The 18236-nt window shown below is 47.8% G+C and overlaps 1 protein-coding gene across 1 annotated transcript in view; it reads right to left on the bottom strand.

The window, feature by feature from the left end:
• SAG (S-antigen visual arrestin) overlaps window positions 1-18236 on the bottom strand; it is a 90196-nt gene that overhangs the window by 44873 nt on the left and 27087 nt on the right. Inside the window, exons 5-8 of the mRNA XM_030215642.1 lie at window positions 14525-14584; window positions 13294-13361; window positions 12220-12355; window positions 112-196 (exon numbers count right to left, since the gene is read on the bottom strand). Coding sequence (XP_030071502.1) covers window positions 112-196; window positions 12220-12355; window positions 13294-13361; window positions 14525-14584 — 349 coding nt within the window. The remainder of the gene's footprint in view (window positions 1-111; window positions 197-12219; window positions 12356-13293; window positions 13362-14524; window positions 14585-18236) is intronic.

Below are 18236 nucleotides of genomic sequence, written 5' to 3'. Positions count from 1 at the left end.
GTGCATTATGTTATCCTCCAATTGAAATGAGCACCAATGGTAATAAAATACATCAAGTGGACTAGTTCAGATCCCATTCTACAGTAGCTCTGCATTAAAAGGACCTCATACCCGATACTGAGATCTTCTTCACAGATTTTTCTGAGTTGTTGGTCACTGTGACCATGACGGGAATTGTCTCACCATGGTAAAACACCTGCGGACAGAACACATAAGCTACTATGCAGGCATCAGTCAATGAACAATCTTCACCAACATTGCAATATGATGTTCTATTATTCCATATACAAAAGTCTTATACATGAACTGCTCAACATTCTAAGAGTGAACTCTTCTAAAGGTCTTTGTCTCCCTACATTTAGGAACACTAAGTTAGATATTCAGTGGTCTGATGACAAAGCGAATGCTACATACCTGTAGAAGGTATTCTCCGAGGACAGCAGGCTGATTGTTCTCACTGATGGGTGACGTCCACGGCAGCCCCTCCAATCGGAATCTTCACTAGCAAAAGCCTTTGCTAGCCCTCGCGCGCCGATGCGCACCGCGCATGCGCGGCCGTCTTCCCGCCCGAAACCGGCTCGTGCCGGCCAGTCTAATATGTAGCAAGACAAAGACTAGGGAAGACACAACTCCAAAGGGGAGGCGGGCGGGTTTGTGAGAACAATCAGCCTGCTGTCCTCGGAGAATACCTTCTACAGGTATGTAGCATTCGCTTTCTCCGAGGACAAGCAGGCTGCTTGTTCTCACTGATGGGGTATCCCTAGCCCCCAGGCTCACTCAAAACAACAACCATGGTCAATTGGGCCTCGCAACGGCGAGGACATAACTGAGATTGACCTAAAAAATTTACCAACTAACTGAGAGTGCAGCCTGGAACAGAACAAACATGTGCCTAGGGGGGTGGAGTTGGATTCTAAACCCCGAACAGATTCTGAAGCATCGACTGCCCGAACCGACTGTCGCGTCGGGTATCCTGCTGCAGGCAGTAATGAGATATGAATGTGTGGACAGATGACCACGTCGCAGCTTTGCAAATCTCTTCAATAGTGGCTGACTTCAAGTGGGCTACCGACGCTGCCATGGCTCTAACATTATGAGCCATGACATGACCCTCAAGAGCCAGCCCAGCCTGGACGTAAGTGAAGGAAATGCAATCTGCTAGCCAATTGGATATGGTGCGTTTTCCTACAGCCACTCCCCTCCTGTTGGGATCAAAAGAAACAAACAATTGGGCGGACTGTCTGTTGGGCTGTGTCCGCTCCAGATAGAAGGCCAATGCTCTCTTATAGTCCAATGTGTGCAGCTGACGTTCAGCAGGGCAGGAATGAGGACGGGGAAAGAATGTTGGCAAGACAATTGCCTGGTTCAGATGGAACTCCGACACAACCTTTGGCAGAAACTTAGGGTGAGTGCGGAGGACTACTCTGTTATGATGAAATTTGGTGTAAGGGGCCTGGGCTACCAGGGCCTGAAGCTCACTGACTCTATGAGCTGAAGTAACCGCCACCAAGAAAATGACCTTCCAGGTCAAGTACTTCAGATGGCAGGAATTCAGAGGCTCAAAAGGAGGTTTCATCAGCTGGGTGAGAACGACATTGAGATCCCATGACACTGTAGGAGGCTTGACAGGGGGCTTTGACAACAGCAAACCTCTCATGAAGCGAACAACTAAAGGCTGTCCTGAGATCGGCTTACCTTCCACACGGTAATGGTATGCACTGATTGCGCTAAGGTGAACCCTTACAGAGTTGGTCTTGAGACCAGACTCAGACAAGTGCAGAAGGTATTCAAGCAGGGTCTGTGTAGGACAAGAGCGAGGATCTAGGGCCTTGCTGTCACACCAGACGGCAAACCTCCTCCACAGAAAGAAGTAACTCCTCTTAGTGGAATCTTTCCTGGAAGCAAGCAAGATGCGGGAGACACCCTCTGACAGACCCAAAGAGGCAAAGTCTACGCTCTCAACATCCAGGCCGTGAGAGCCAGGGACCGGAGGTTGGGATGCAGAAGCGCCCCTTCGTCCTGCGTGATGAGGGTTGGAAAACACTCCAATCTCCACGGTTCTTCGGAGGACAACTCCAGAAGAAGAGGGAACCAGATCTGACGCGGCCAAAAAGGAGCAATCAGAATCATGGTGCCTCGGTCTTGCTTGAGTTTCAACAAAGTCTTCCCCACCAGAGGTATGGGAGGATAAGCATACAGCAGACCCTCCCCCCAATCCAGGAGGAAGGCATCCGATGCCAGTCTGCCGTGGGCCTGAAGCCTGGAACAGAACTGAGGGACTTTGTGGTTGGCTCGAGATGCGAAGAGGTCTACCAAGGGGGTGCCCCACACCTGGAAGATCTGTCGCACTACACGGGAATTGAGCGACCACTCGTGAGGTTGCATAATCCTGCTCAACCTGTCGGACAGACTGTTGTTTGCGCCTGCCAGATATGTGGCTTGGAGCACCATGCCATGACAGCGAGCCCAGAGCCACATGCTGACGGCTTCCTGACATAGGGGGCGAGATCCGGTGCCCCCCTGCTTGTTGACGTAGTACATGACAACCTGGTTGTCTGTCTGAATTTGGATAATTTGGTGGGTCAGCCGATCTCTGAAAGCCTTCAGAGCGTTCCAGATCGCTCGCAACTCCAGAAGATTGATCTGCAGATCGCGTTCCTGGAGGGACCAGCTTCCTTGGGTGTGAAGCCCATCGACATGAGCTCCCCATCCCAGGAGAGACGCATCCGTGGTCAGCACTTTTTGTGGCTGAGGAATTTGGAAAGGACGTCCCAGAGTCAAATTGGACCAAATCGTCCACCAATACAGGGATTTGAGAAAACTCGTGGACAGGTGGATCACTTCTTCTAGATCCCCAGCAGCCTGAAACCACTGGGAAGCTAAGGTCCATTGGGCAGATCTCATGTGAAGGCGGGCCATGGGAGTCACATGAACTGTGGAGGCCATGTGGCCCAGCAATCTCAACATCTGCCGAGCTGTGATCTGCTGGGACGCTCGCACCCGCGAGATGAGGGACAACAAGTTGTTGGCTCTCGCCTCTGGGAGATAGGCGCGAGCCGTCCGAGAATCCAGCAGAGCTCCTATGAATTCGAGTTTCTGCACCGGGAGAAGATGGGACTTTGGATAATTTATCACAAACCCCAGTAGCTCCAGAAGGCGAATAATCATCTGCATGGACTGCAGGGCTCCTGCCTTGGATGTGTTCTTCACCAGCCAATCGTCGAGATATGGGAACACGTGCACCCCCAGCCTGCGAAGTGCCGCTGCTACTACAGCCAAGCACTTTGTGAACACCCTGGGCGCAGAGGCGAGCCCAAAGGGTAGCACACAGTACTGGAAGTGACGTGTGCCCAGCTGAAATCGCAGATACTGCCTGTGAGCTGGCAGTATCGGGATGTGTGTGTAGGCATCCTTCAAGTCCAGAGAGCATAGCCAATCGTTTTCCTGAATCATGGGAAGAAGGGTGCCCAGGGAAAGCATCCTGAACTTTTCTTTGACCAGATATTTGTTCAGGGCCCTTAGGTCTAGGAAGGGGACACATCCCCCCTGTTTTCTTTTCCACAAGGAAGTACCTGGAATAGAATCCAGCCCTTCCTGCCCGGATGGCACGGGCTCGACCGCATTGGCGCTGAGAAGGGCGGAGAGTTCCTCTGCAAGTACCTGCTTGTGCTGGAAGCTGTAAGACTGAGCTCCCGGTGGACAATTTGGAGGTTTTGAGGCCAAATTGAGGGTGTATCCTTGCCGGACTATTTGAAGAACCCACTGATCGGAGGTTATGAGAGGCCACCTTTGGTGAAAAGCTTTCAACCTCCCTCCGACTGGCAGGTCGCCCGGCACTGACACTTGGATGTCGGCTATGCTCTGCTGGAGCCAGTCAAAAGCTCGTCCCTTGCTTTTGCTGGGGAGCCGAGGGGCCTTGCTGAGGCGCACGCTGCTGACGAGAGCGAGCGCGCTGGGGCTTAGCCTGGGCCACAGGCTATCGAGAAGGAGGATTGTACCTACGCTTACCAGAAGAGTAGGGAACAGTCTTCCTTCCTCCAAAAAATCTTCTACCTGTAGAGGTAGAGGCTGAAGGCTGCCGGCGGGAGAACTTGTCGAATGCGGTGTCCCGCTGGTGGAGCTGCTCTACCACCTGTTCGACTTTCTCTCCAAAAATATTATCCGCACGGCAAGGCGAGTCCGCAATCCGCTGCTGGATTCTATTCTCCAGGTCGGAGGCACGCAGCCATGAGAGTCTGCGCATCACCACACCTTGGGCAGCGGCCCTGGATGCAACATCAAAGGTGTCATACACCCCTCTGGCCAGGAATTTTCTGCACGCCTTCAGCTGCCTGACCACCTCCTGAAAAGGCTTGGCTTGCTCAGGGGGGAGCGCATCCACCAAGCCCGCCAACTGCCGCACATTGTTCCACATGTGTATGCTCGTGTAGAGCTGGTAGGACTGAATTTTGGCCACGAGCATAGAAGAATGGTAGGCCTTCCTCCCAAAGGAGTCCAAGGTTCTAGAGTCCTTGCCCGGGGGCGCCGAAGCATGCTCCCTAGAACTCTTGGCCTTCTTTAGGGCCAAATCCACAACTCCAGAGTCGTGAGGCAACTGAGTGCGCATCAGCTCTGGGTCCCCATGGATCCGGTACTGGGACTCAATCTTCTTGGGAATGTGGGGTTTAGTTAATGGCTTGGTCCAGTTCGCCAGCAATGTCTTTTTTAGGACATGATGCATGGGTACTGTGGACGCTTCCTTAGGTGGAGAAGGATAGTCCAGGAGCTCAAACATTTCAGCCCTGGGCTCGTCCTCCACAACCACCGGGAAGGGGATGGCCGTAGACATCTCCCGGACAAAGGAAGCAAAAGACAGACTCTCGGGAGGAGAAAGCTGTCTTTCAGGAGAGGGAGTGGGATCAGAAGGAAGACCCCTCAGAGAAATATCTGATGTCTTCCTCTTCTTCCCACGAGGCCTCACCCTCGGTGTCAGACACAAGTTCACGAACCTGTGTCTGCAACCGTGCCCGGCTCGACTCCATGGAACCCCGGCCACGGTGGGAGCGTCGAGAGGTAGACTCCCTCGCCCGCACCGGCGAAGCTCCCTCCGCCGACGTAGTCGGGGAGCCTTCCTGGGAGGCGACCGCAGTTGGTACCGCACGCGGCACCGACGCCGGAGACCTCACCCCGGGCGATGGACCAGCCGGCGCCTCGCTCGACGGTACCGGTGGCGCAAGCACCCCCGGTACCGGAGGAGTAGGGCGCAACAGCTCTCCCAGGATCTCTGGGAGAACGGCCCGGAGGCTCTCGTTCAGAGCGGCTGCAGAAAAAGGCATGGAGGTCGATGCAGGCGTCGATGTCAGAGTCTGTTCCGGGCGTGGAGGCTGTTCCGGGCTGTCCAGAGTGGAGCACATCGACACCTCTTGGACAGAGGGTGAGCGGTCCTCTCGGTGCCGATGCCTGCTGGGTGCCGACTTCCTCAGCGACCCAGAGCTCTCGGTGCCGACACGGGAAGGGGACCGGTGTCGATGCTTCTTCGATTTTTTGGAGCGAAGCACGTCACCGGCGCTTCCCGGCACCGACGAGGAGGACGTAGAATCCAACCGTCTCTTCCTCGGGGCCGAGACCGAAGAGGGTCGGTCTCAGGGGGGCTGTACCGCAGGAGCCCTCAGGGTAGGGGGAGACCCACCCGAAGGCTCACCGCCACCAGCAGGGGAATGGACAGCCCCCTCACCTGCACTCCAGATGAAGCACCACCGTCCGACGACATCAGCAGACGAGGTCCCGGTACCACCGACGTCGACACAGTCGTCCGATGTCTCAGCGCCAATGCAGAGGGTCGATGCTTCGATACACTCGATGCACTGGCGGCCGAGGATGAAGGTCTGGACGCTGGAGACGTCGATGCACTCGATACCCCCGGTGCCGATGCCGACGAAGAGCCCGAGAACAAAATGTTCCACTGGGCTAACCTCGCTACCTGAGTCCGCTTTTGTAAAAGGGAACACAGACTACAGGCCTGAGGGCGGTGCCCAGCCCCAGACACTGAAGACACGACGCGTGCCTGTCAGTGAGCGAGATTACCCGGGCGCACTGGGTGCACTTCTTGAAGCCGCTGGAAGGCTTCGATGTCATGGGCGGAAAAATCACGCCGGCGAGATCAAAACTCGAAATGGCGAAAATTGGCACCACAAAAATAGGGAGAAGAAAATTTCGACTGAGGCCTAACTAAGGCCTACCCCGACGACGAAAGAAAACTTACCGGGGCGAAAAGCTCGAAATACGGGAAGGGAAAAACCAAAAAGTATCTTCCCGAAAACACTTCTCAAACTTTCTTTGAAAGAACGAGTCGAAAACGACGCGCAAGGTCAACTTTCCGGGGCATGAACGGCGAAACACGACCGTACCGCGCGCACAAAAGAAGACTGGCCGGCACGAGCCGGTTTCAGGCGGGAAGACGGCCGCGCATGCGCGGTGCGCATCGGCGCGCGAGGGCTAGCAAAGGCTTTTGCTAGTGAAGATTCCGATTGGAGGGGCTGCCGTGGACGTCACCCATCAGTGAGAACAAGCAAACTGCTTGTCCTCGGAGAATATAAAAATATACAGATAAATTAGCTGAGATTGGGTGGCATAGCCGGTGGTGGGAGGCGGGGCTGGTGGTTGGGAGGCAGAGATAGTTCTGGGCAGACTTATACGGTCTGTGCCCTGAAAATGACAGATACAAATCAAGGTAAGGTATACCCAAAAAGTAGCACATATGAGTTTATCTTGTTGGGCAGACTGGATGGACCATGCAGGTCTTTTTCTGCCGTCATCTACTATGTAAATTCTTTGTGTATTGTCTGTGTATTTTGAGCTAAGCTTTTTATCCAAGCCTGACCACTGAAAATGCAGTCCTATCTTTAAGGGAGTAAGTTTATAAAGCATTTTCTATGTGTAAAGCATTATGTGGAAAATGACTTTTAAGAACATGCATGGCCAAATTTGCATGCCAAAATAACAAAATTCAGATCTTAATTACCATAAAATGGACAAGGTGTCCAAATATGCATGTCAACAAGTTCATGCATACATACATGCACATCTCACATAGGCACTCCCATGGATGGAGTTTAGGTGGAGTATTGGCGTGTGACGAAACAGTGGGTTTCTAAGCCTGTGAACTGATTTCATGAAGTGTAGTTTTCCTATTTGGCCAACAGATTGCACTCATTTTGTGTTTTAAAGCTGTGACTTTTTCTTTTCTAGTTTAAGCTTATGAAAAGGCAATTTGAAGTACTATTGGCCAGATACTTTCAAAGTTGGTGCTCTGGGCTTTGATTGGCCCTGGAGTTCAAATCTAGTCATGAGGTACTGGATTTTTCTTTTAATCTCAGTGTAGGGGTACAGAGGAGAAACATCTATGTCCTGAGACCCTGTTCAAGACTTGTGAGCAGTTATTCCTGAAACTACCCAGGTGCTACCAGGTAGTAACAAGTATTAGATAGCCAAGGATCTACATTAAAACTATCTGTTATTGCTTGCTGTACTTTTTCACCTGTTTTTTTCAAACGTTCACTGTTTGACTGTAACAATAAACCTATTAGTTTATTGGCTCTGCTGCCCTGGACTAATAATCCTGGTGGTTTGTGTTTTGGTATGTGGGTGCTTTCTGGGTACTATGGGACCTCTGGGAGTGTGGCCCCAGTGTCCTAAAAATCACCGGGGAATGACTTGAGAGTGGGAGACTGACCCAGAGGCAAGTGGAACCTAGTGCGTGGGGTGGATGGTTGGCTAGTATATAGAGCACGTGCGCAGATGGGCCTGAGCAGTGCTGAAGGACAGACCCTCCAGGTGGCTGCAGGGTTAACCCCAGGTGGGTGCTAGGCATTTCGTGACAGGGAGGCATTATGATATATGTGCATATTTTATAAGATACAAAGTTACTTTCATAGAGTACAAATATATATTAAACGTGTGCTATTGTGGATAGCTCCAGTTACCTATTTTATGAAGATTCATAGAAGTTTATGTTGCTTTTATAAAACAAGTATAAAATATGCATTTTTGTGGAACTTTGAGTGTCTTATTATGAACTTACCACCACATGGATAACTTATTTGTCTCAAATTAGGCCTGCTAATTCTGCTTTCAAACTTGGACAGATAATTTATTTGTAGAGCAGCTGTATATCACTGCTCACCATATAACTTCTGGTCACTCTCCAGCACACCTCCAATCATCCCACCCCCAGTTTAAACAGATAACTTTTGGTCATGTAGTGACCTATATAACCAAAGGTTTTACTGAGCAGGAAAAGAAGAATTAATAATGCTGGCATCCCATACAAACAAATATATTTTTAAAAATAATTCTAAAGAAGGGGGGTCATGTGATGCCGTGCTAGCAAGCAGGCACTAGTGGGACAAGCTCCTGGGCCCCAACCTCCAAACGTTATTATTAGAAAAACAGTTGGCAACTACAACACCATACCATTACCTGTTAACTGCGCACTTGCAGTTGGGGAGGATGGCTGTGAAAGCGCCGTGATGAGAAAAAGAGAGACTGCACCACAGTGAATGCAAGATGGTGGAGGAAGGTGATACTGGGCTAACCTCAATAAGTTATGCATGGGTTACAGAGATTGTGACCGAAGTGAAACAGGCCATTGATGCCTCGCTGGATAAGCATTTGCAACATATAACTGATAAACTGGAGACTGTTGATGGGAGGCTGGAATCACTGAAAGGAGAATTCTCTGCACAATGCCAGCTCGTGTCCAACCTTGAAGACCGCATGCAACAGCTTTCCACTTCCAATGAGGACCTGCATAACAAACTTCGAATTATGGACGATGATGACATTGAAAATCTGTCTTGAAGGGGAAACTTACTCTTGGTAGGACTACCTAAAAAGATTGCTGAATCGGAGCTTCGAGGGTTCTTGCAGTCCTGGTTGGTCTCTGCATTGCAATTACAATCTGATGCAGGCACCCTGCAAAAGCACGTCCCAGTGTAGTTATCTTTAAGTTATTGAACTATGTGTACAAAGCTGAAATCTTATGGGCTATTCGCAGTAAAGGGCCACTTACCTTTGAAAATAAGCCAGTGCTGTGCTTTCAAGACTTTTCTTCTAAAGTTTCCCTTCTGAGAAAGGCCTATGCTCCGACATGTGCTGAGTTACACCAATGCCACATTCAATTTGCTCTTTTATATCCAGCCCATCTTAAAGTGTTTACAGAAAGTAAGCCGCAAATCTTCGAAGCAGCAGACCGGGTTAAAATCTTTCTTCAAAATCTTCCGTCTTCGAGCAATCAATCTTGACCGCTAGCTCTGAGGAAGATTGGCTGTTGTGGGCCCATGTATGGCTGACTACTATTCTTTCTGGAATAACATTTGGAGTGCTCTTTGCTATGTTTGGATGTGGGATCTCCTGGAACTAGATCTTATTGTTTCAACTGTGGACCCAACAAGGCTACACATTTGGCGACCAGATTAATAAATGGAGGTTTGCATGTTATGAACAGACTGAACATCTCAAGAATGTTATTTACTAAATGGGAAGTGGGAGGGGGAGGGGGTATGGGAAGAGGTTCCATTTCTTAAAACTTGATGGCATTTTGCAATGTACTGGAACGATCAGTGTGTTGCTACTGGACTATGTTCTATACACTCCCAGATGGTTGTATAATTTCTATGTTTTGACAAGTCATCAATAAAAACCGTTGAAACAAAGTAATTCTAAACAATGTCACTTTCTTCAACAGTGAGTTCTTCAGTGACAAAGTGACACCATCAGCTTCTATCAAGAGAAAACTCTTGCATCTCAACACTATCTTCAGACAGTAGGTATTATCAGGGCCGCCGACAGAAACAGCCGAGCCAGGGGCAAAACCGACCCTTCATCTCCATCTGGGCTACCGCGGAAATGCTGCCCCCGATCTCACACCCCCCTACACACATTTGGGCCTCCCACTCCCTTCCTTCTGTGTCTGACTGTTCCTGTGTGCCGGGACCCAGATGATTGCATTAATGCAATATCCCGGGACACCTGGGTTATTGCATTAATGCGGTCATTCTGGTCCCGTCCGGAGACAGACAGACTGATTGAGGTCTACAAAATTCTGAGTGGAGTAGAGCGAGTAGAGGTGAATTGATTTTTCACATTCAAAAAGTACAAAGACCAGGGGTATCTCAATGAAATTGCTTAGAAATACTTTCAAAACGAATAGGAGGAAATATTTTTTCACTCAAAGAATAGTTTAAGCTCTAGAAGTCATTTTCGGAGGATGTGGTAACAGTGGTTAGTGTATCTGGTTTTTAAAAAGGTTTGGACAAGTTCCTGGAGGAAAGGTCCATAGTCTGTTATTGAGCTGGACATGAGAAAAGCCACTGCTTGTCCTGGGATTGGTAGCATGGAATGGTGCTACTAATTGGGTTCCAGGTACTTGTGTCCTGTATTGGCCACTGCTGGAAACAGGATACTGTGCTGGATGGACCATTGGTCTGACCCAGTGTGACATTTATATTAATCAAAGCAATTTACATATTATATACAGGTACTTATTTTGTACCTAGAGCAATGGGGGGTTAAGTGACTTGCCCAGAGTCACAAGAAGCCGCAGTGAGAATCAAATCCAGTTTCCCTGGTTCTCAGGCTACTGCACTAACCATTAGGCTATTTCTTCCACTCAATTTCTATAACATGTTCCCAGCCTACACTCAGTTTCTACAAAATCTTCCCAGACCAAAGAAAATTTAGTAATGTCAAAAATAACCAGGTTCTAGGTTTACTGCTAGAAAGGAGAAGTAGTTCCATGGGGGTTATGCTCAGGGATGACCCCTACCACTAGGTTAGCTACGTGATCGCCTTTGGAGCAGATTGACAGCACATTAATGTTGCTGTGAGTGTGAATTGGGCCCTTTCAGCTCAAGTCCTGTTTTGTCCTATCCCTCTGACAGAAGTTTGTGTCAGAGGGGATGGGATGCAGCAAGCCTTTAGTGCAGGCCTATGATCAAGGTCCTGTGATGCTCTGACTTATTTTGCTGCTGCTTGTGCTCAGGCAGAGGTGGAGTGAAAGCAGCAGGCTCCATTAGGGGAAGAGAAGGGGGGGGATGAAATGTTAGAAACTGTGATGGAGAGGTGGGGAAGAGAAGGGGAGATACTGGACTATGGAGGGTAGGCAAGGGGAGTTGAGATGGACACCTTGGGGATGGGGGAAGGGAAGGGGAGATACTGGAACCTTGGACTATAGGTAAGCAAGGGAAGGGGAAATGCTGAGCTATTGGGGGGGTAGGGTCTTGAGCTGACCTGGAAAGGGGAGGTGTCACGAAATGCCTAACCACCTGCCTGGGGTTACCCCACAGCCACTTAAAGGGTCTATCCCCAGCACAGTTCAGGTCAGCCCACACCTGCCACTTGTGCTCTAACACTAGCACCCTCCTCCCACCAACTGGGTCGCAACCGCCTTTGGGCGAGTCTCCCGTTCTCAAATTATCCCCAGTGATTTCTAGGTTACTGGGGCCACACTCCCAGTAAGCACTCACAGACCCAACACACAAACCACCAGGATTCTTTATCAGTCCAGAGAGGCAGAGTCAACAAACTAAAAAGGTTTATTGTCACACTTGAACAATGAACAAAACAAATGTGCAATCGGAGCAGGTGGGGGGAAGAGGGGTTGGTGGTTGGGAGGTGAGGATAGTGGAGAGCAGACTTATACGGTCTGTGCCAAAGCCGGTGATGGGAGGTGGGACTGGTGGTTGGGAGGTGGGAAGTACTGCTGCGCAGCCTTGTACGGTCTGTGCCCTGAATAAGGCAGGTACAAATCAAGGTACAAATCAAGGTACGGTTTACACATATGTTGTCTTGTTGGGCAGATTGGATGGACCGTGCAGGTCTTTTTCTGCCGTCATCTACTATGTTAGTATAAGCATCCTCAGAGACTATGTTAGTATAATCGGCAAACAATAACAGGTAACTGAAATATGGATTAATTATAATACTAACTAAACATTTGGTTACTTCCTAAAAAGTACCTGGGTAGATCAGGACATATATAGCTGTTCACCAGTTATCAAATATAACTTTTTTTTAACAGGGCTTCAGCAAAGATCTCTCTCAGGCTTAAAAAACACTTTTTTCACAGGAGGCATGCTGCTGAAGGTTTGCCTATGGTGTCAGATACCCTTGGGCCAGTCCTGGTTAAGCTTTACTAATTAGAATTGGTACTGCCTTTGATTTGTAATGAGATAACCTCACCTCTTTTGGGAGGACTGCTGTAAGGTGCAGGGGCTTTTCTGACATGAAAAACTGCCAGGCAGTCTCTGCTCGAGGACTGGGTCCAGGCTTGTCTGGAGCATACTGTACTTTACGGATTAACAACCTCACAGAATTCCTGGGAAAACAGAAAACAAGGGCTACATTCTCACAAATGGTAAACATTGCACATATACACAGTTGAAAATCATAAACCCATTGAATCCAACAATCATTATTATGGTTGAGTCTGATGATTGTGGGTCAGAATTGGAAGAATCCTGGACAACAAGCCACTCAAAACATGATGCCTGAAAATAGGGTTACCATATGGCTCCAGAAAAAGGAGGACGGATTGAGCCAGCCGGGTTTTACTTCCATTGCTTTCAATGGAAGTAATTGAGCCAGCTGGGTTTTACTTCCATTGCTTTCAATGAAAAGCAATGGAAGTAAAACCCGGCTGACTCAATCCGTCCTCCTTTTTCTGGAGGCATATGGTAACCCTATGCCTGATGTTAAGACAAAGAAGAGGTGACAGCACTACCATTGGTTCTCAGAGGGAGATGCAACTTGCCCCTGCCCATAGAACCCAGGAAGAGATACATGCCCAATCTAGCTACTGCTGGCAACAGCTGCTGTCATCACTAGTAGGGCCTAGGGAGCAGGGGTGTAACCAGACCTTACAGTGGAAGGGGGCCAGAGCCCGAGGTGGGGGGAGCACTTTTGGTCTGCCACCCCACCGCCGCCCCCCTGCTCCCCTCCACCACCCTGCCGCTTCCCACCCACAGGAAGAAAAAAATAAGTATTAAAATTATTTGGCTCCTACAAACATTTGCTTGGCTTCTCCAGGTTTTGAATATTTTTCTACTTCTGCTGTGGATCACAGTACTGACTCCACAAACTGAGAGATCAGACTGCCCACATGCCTAAAGCCAGGAAACTATATATATATATATATATATATATATATATATATATATATATATATATATATATATATATATATATATATATTGTATATTCTATTACCAGAGGCCTGGAAGAAGGCAACAGAGGGAAAATAATTTATGGTTTTACTTTTTGTGAATCTTCTCCTCCAGGTTGTTAGTAGCAAAAGCTTTGATCTCAAAGTCAACACCACAGGTCTGTGAAAAAAGGAGAAGAGTAATTAGCCATGTGTCCTGAGAGCCTACAATCCCAAGTAGGAAAAACAAATTTCCCCTTTTACTCTCCCAAATTCCAGAAAATTCTGTTATTCTAGTCTTAGGCTCACACACAATTCTGCTAACTCACTACACTACTAGGGGTGTGCATTTGTATAAAAACTTGGAAAACAGTGTTTCCCGTGTCATTTCCTATGGCATTTTTTTCCAAAATGAGGAAAGCACACACTTAGTTTTGTGTCATAAATAGTTCACATGTTCAGAAAGAGTGTGCAGTACTAACAATATTGTTCATGAAACGAAAAAATGTGTAATAAATAAAAATAAAACACACACATACAATGAAAGTTCATGTAAAGAACATAGGAACCTTGACAAAATCATTTTTGGTTTACATACCCCTAGTCTGTACTGATCTCCAGCACTTATTGCTAAAAACACTGAGACCTCAGTTACATATGCTAAATCTTCATCTATAGCACTCACTGCACTGTGGGCTCATCTAATCTGCCTACTGTAGAGAGACTAATTTTACTTGTGAGTTGAACGACTATAGATTAAACGGTGTGGCTCCAAGGATAAAGGGAATGTATATTAACGTTATTGTGGCAGTGACACTGAGATTCTCAGTCTTCTTGACTTCTTGCAAGGGTCTTACATTTTTTATAAAAATTCTTTCCCCGGCTGACAGCAGGTGCTTTGAGTTTGGAAATGAAACATAGAAATATAGAAAATGACCACAGATAAAGGCTATATAGTCTATCCAGTCTGCCCATAAATTCCATCTATCTCTTCCTCTCCCTAATAGATCCTATACGCTTGTCCCAAGCTTTATTGAATTCAGATACAGTCTTTATCTTCACCACCTCTACTGGGAGGCCATTCCATACATCCACCACCTATTTCCTTAGATTATTCCTAAGTATATTCCCTTTCACCTACATCCTATGCCCCTTATTCCAGAGATTCCTTTCAACTGAAAGACTTGCATCCTGTGTATATATGCCACAGAGGTATTTAAATGCCTTTGTTCCAGAGTATACGTACTGAGATCTTTAAGTCTGTTCCCATACACTTTATAACCGACCACTGACCATTTAATAGTAGCCACCCTCTGGACTGATTCAATCCATTTGTTAGCTTACCTTCCCAGCATCACTAGGGGCTGGCTGCAGGGACACCGAACAGGGCAGGTAGTCAGGGAACTGGAAGGAAAAAGGAGGAGAGAATCCATAATTATCATCTAAGTCCCTCTCTCATTCAAGGATAACACTGCAATTCAGACAGGAAAACATTCCAAATTCCCTTATAGGTCCAAATATTGGTGCTAAGGATTTACATAGACAAAAAAAAAGAATCAGTTTATATTTGGAAATTTTGTCTTATTTCCCCAATTTTATTTTATTTTTTCAGTTTATTTCACACTGATTCATGTTTTTTTTTTTTTAATAATCATTTTTATTGACAAGAGGAATGTACACCAACAATAACATCCAAAAAGGAATCATGTACCAACAGTAACACTCCATATGAGATTTACATATACAGAGAAGTACCAAAAGCCCACAGATCCAATCCAATTCACTGGTGTGCAAGCATATCTACAACACATAGAACGTATTCTAAAATTGAACCATAACATAACGTGTGGCACTCCCTCTTGCACTTGTTTTCAGTTTTCACCCTCATTCCTCCCCCAAACTCTCCCCACCCCTTCCACCCTGCTCCCTCCCATCCCCTTCCCATTCCCCCCCCCCCCCCCCCCACGGAGACTGTCGGGTACTATTTACCAATATAACCTCCCCCCCAATACTGGTGAATGCAGTGTTACGCGAATACATTACACACTCAGTGCAGCTTCATAAGACATTCATAGCTTCTTTTCCACATTTCATGGCCCGCAGACAAATGTTCCCTCTCATCCTCTATTTCCAATTTTCCTCCCCCCTCCCAGCCCGCCATTTGTTTCATAGCTGCATACCATTTAGCTAAAGGAGGGGGGGACTTGTCCCCCCAGTGCTGTAGGATAACTTTTTTAGCTAACACCAGGGACAGGAGCACAAACCTGCAGTGCAAGACAGACATCCCCTGTTCAGCTAAATCTGAGTCCAATCCCATCAGCAAGATCCTGTAATTCCAAGTTATTGGTATTCCAACTACTTCTTCTAAATGTGCCAACACTCCCGCCCATAATGGCTGCAACACCCGGCATTCTAAAAAATGATGTACCAGCGTGCCTTTGTGGTTCACACATTTATCACACTCTTCTGAGTCCCATATTCCCATCACCTTCCCCCTGCATCTTGTGAGGTAGGCCAGATGCAGAAGCTTTAATTGGGTTTCATGGCAACTCACATTTGGCGTTATCCTGTAAGCCAGATCAAAACAATGCTGAAGCTCAGATACCGAGACCTCCATTCCCGTCATTTCACTCCACTTGGTTGCTAAGAAAACTGGGGTTGCACTGGGCACCCAAGTTTTGCCTAGATAAAACCAACGGGAGAGCTTGTTGCTCTCCACCGGCATCTGCTTGAAAACCACATCAAGTCCTGTAAATACCGGGAATCGCTTATCCACCGTGCGAATGGATAATAAGTAATGTCTGAGCTGCAGGTATGAGAAAGAAAAAGCTTCAGGTATGTTCCATCTTTCCTGACATTCTGCAAAGGTCATAATTGATAACCCCCCCCCCCCCTGCTGAATTCACCTGCCCTACATACCTACATCCCTTCTGTGCCCACCCTCGAAAAAGAGAATAACCCTGCCCTACAGGGAACTCTGGATTATCCTGCATCTCTATAAACGGGGAGGGACCCCTATCCCCTCCCACCCGGTGACGCCACCACACCCAAGCTTCCCAAAGGGGCTTCAAAAGGGGAGAAAGCTTACCCCACTTATGCCTGGCATGTATTGCATTGAAAACGGACCAGGGGAGAGCAGCAGTTTCCCATACTTCCGGGGACGCAAACACATAGTGCCCCGTGTGCACCTCGTGTACCCACCTAAGGAGTGCGGAGACATTATACAATCTCAGATCTGGTAAATTAACCCCTCCCTCACTCCTAGTTCGAATAAGCTTGCGATATCCAATTTTAGCTCGACGCTCTCCCAAGATGAAAGACAAAATCACTCCCCTATAAACTGCCTCATCCTTACCGGCCACCCACAGGGGCATCATTTGTAAGGTATATAAAATTTTTGGGAATATCACCATTTTGACTAGTGCCACCCTACCCATAAACGAGACAGGCAGCTCCCTCCATTGCTTGCATAATTGCTTAATCTTTTCTAACTTATCACGAAAATTGGTTTTATACATAACACTGAAGTCTAAATGTAAGTAGACTCCCAAATATTTCATCGGGCCTGTAGCCCATTTGAGAGGGAAGTCAAGACACCTCCTGCTAGCACAAAGCTCAGATACCCCCATTGCTTCTGATTTATCAAAATTTATTCTTAGCCCTGAAAAAGACCCAAACTGCTGTATGAGCTCTATGAGTATGGGTATCCCCTTGCTTGCCTGACCTAAAAATATGAGCATATCGTCCGCAAAAAGATTTATTTTGTACTCACACTTGCCAACCTGTATACCCTGCACTGCGGCTGACTGTCTGATCTTGCATGCCAGGGGCTCCAAGGCCAGCACAAACAGCATGGGTGACAAAGGACACCCCTGCCTTGTGTCCCTCTTGTGCTGTGGGACTCCTATACAGCGCTCGTACCCCCTGGAGAAATTCCCAGAAGATCCCAAATTGCGGCAAGACCCAAAAGAGATGGTCCCATAATATTTTGTCGAACGCTTTCTCCGCGTCTAGACTTACTAACAGGCTATCTCCTTGTTTCCATCCCTTTTCTAAAATTGCACTCAACGACTACTACTACTACTACTATTTAGCATTTCTATAGCGCTACAAGGCATACGCAGCGCTGCACAAACATAGAAGAAAGACAGTCCCTGCTCAAAGAGCTTACAATCTAATAGACAAAAAATAAATAAAGTAGGCAAATCAAATCAATTAATGTGAACGGGAAGGAAGAGAGGAGGGTAGGTGGAGGCGAGTGGTTACAAGTGGTTACGAGTCAAAAGCAATGTTAAAGAGGTGGGCTTTCAGTCTAGATTTAAAGGTGGCCAAGGATGGGGCAAGACGTAGGGGCTCAGGAAGTTTATTCCAGGCGTAGGGTGCAGCGAGACAGAAGGCGCGAAGTCTGGAGTTGGCAGTAGTGGAGAAGGGAACAGATAAGAAGGATTTATCCATGGAGCGGAGTGCACGGGAAGGGGTGTAGGGAAGGACGAGTGTGGAGAGATACTGGGGAGCAGCAGAGTGAATATATTTATAGGTTTGTAGAAGAAGTTTGAACAGGATGCGAAAACGGATAGGGAGCCAGTGAAGGGTCTTGAGGAGAGGGGTAGTATGAGTAAAGCGACCCTGGCGGAAGATGAGACAGGCAGCAGAGTTTTGAACCGACTTGAGAGGGGAGAGGTGACTAAGTGGGAGGCCAGCAAGAAGCAGATTGCAGTAGTCTAAACGAGAGGTGACAAGGGTGTGGATGAGGGTTTTGGTAGAGTGCTCAGAAAGAAAGGGGCGGATTTTACGGATGTTGTAAAGAAAGAAACGACAGGTCTTGGCGGTCTGCTGGATATGAGCAGAGAAGGAGAGAGAAGAGTCAAAGATGACCCCAAGGTTTTGAGCTGAGGAGACAGGGAGAATGAGAGAGCCATCAACAGAAATAGAAAACGGGGGGAGCGGGGAGGTGGGTTTGGGGGGGAAAATGAGAAGCTCGGTTTTGGTCATATTTAATTTCAGGTGGCGTTGAGACATCCAGGCAGCAATGTCAGACAAGCACGCTGAAACTTTG

The sequence above is a fragment of the Microcaecilia unicolor genome, chromosome 10 (assembly GCF_901765095.1).
Source record: "Microcaecilia unicolor chromosome 10, aMicUni1.1, whole genome shotgun sequence".
NCBI classification, from domain to species: domain Eukaryota; kingdom Metazoa; phylum Chordata; class Amphibia; order Gymnophiona; family Siphonopidae; genus Microcaecilia; species Microcaecilia unicolor.
This window is presented reverse-complemented; position numbering and strand designations above follow the sequence as displayed.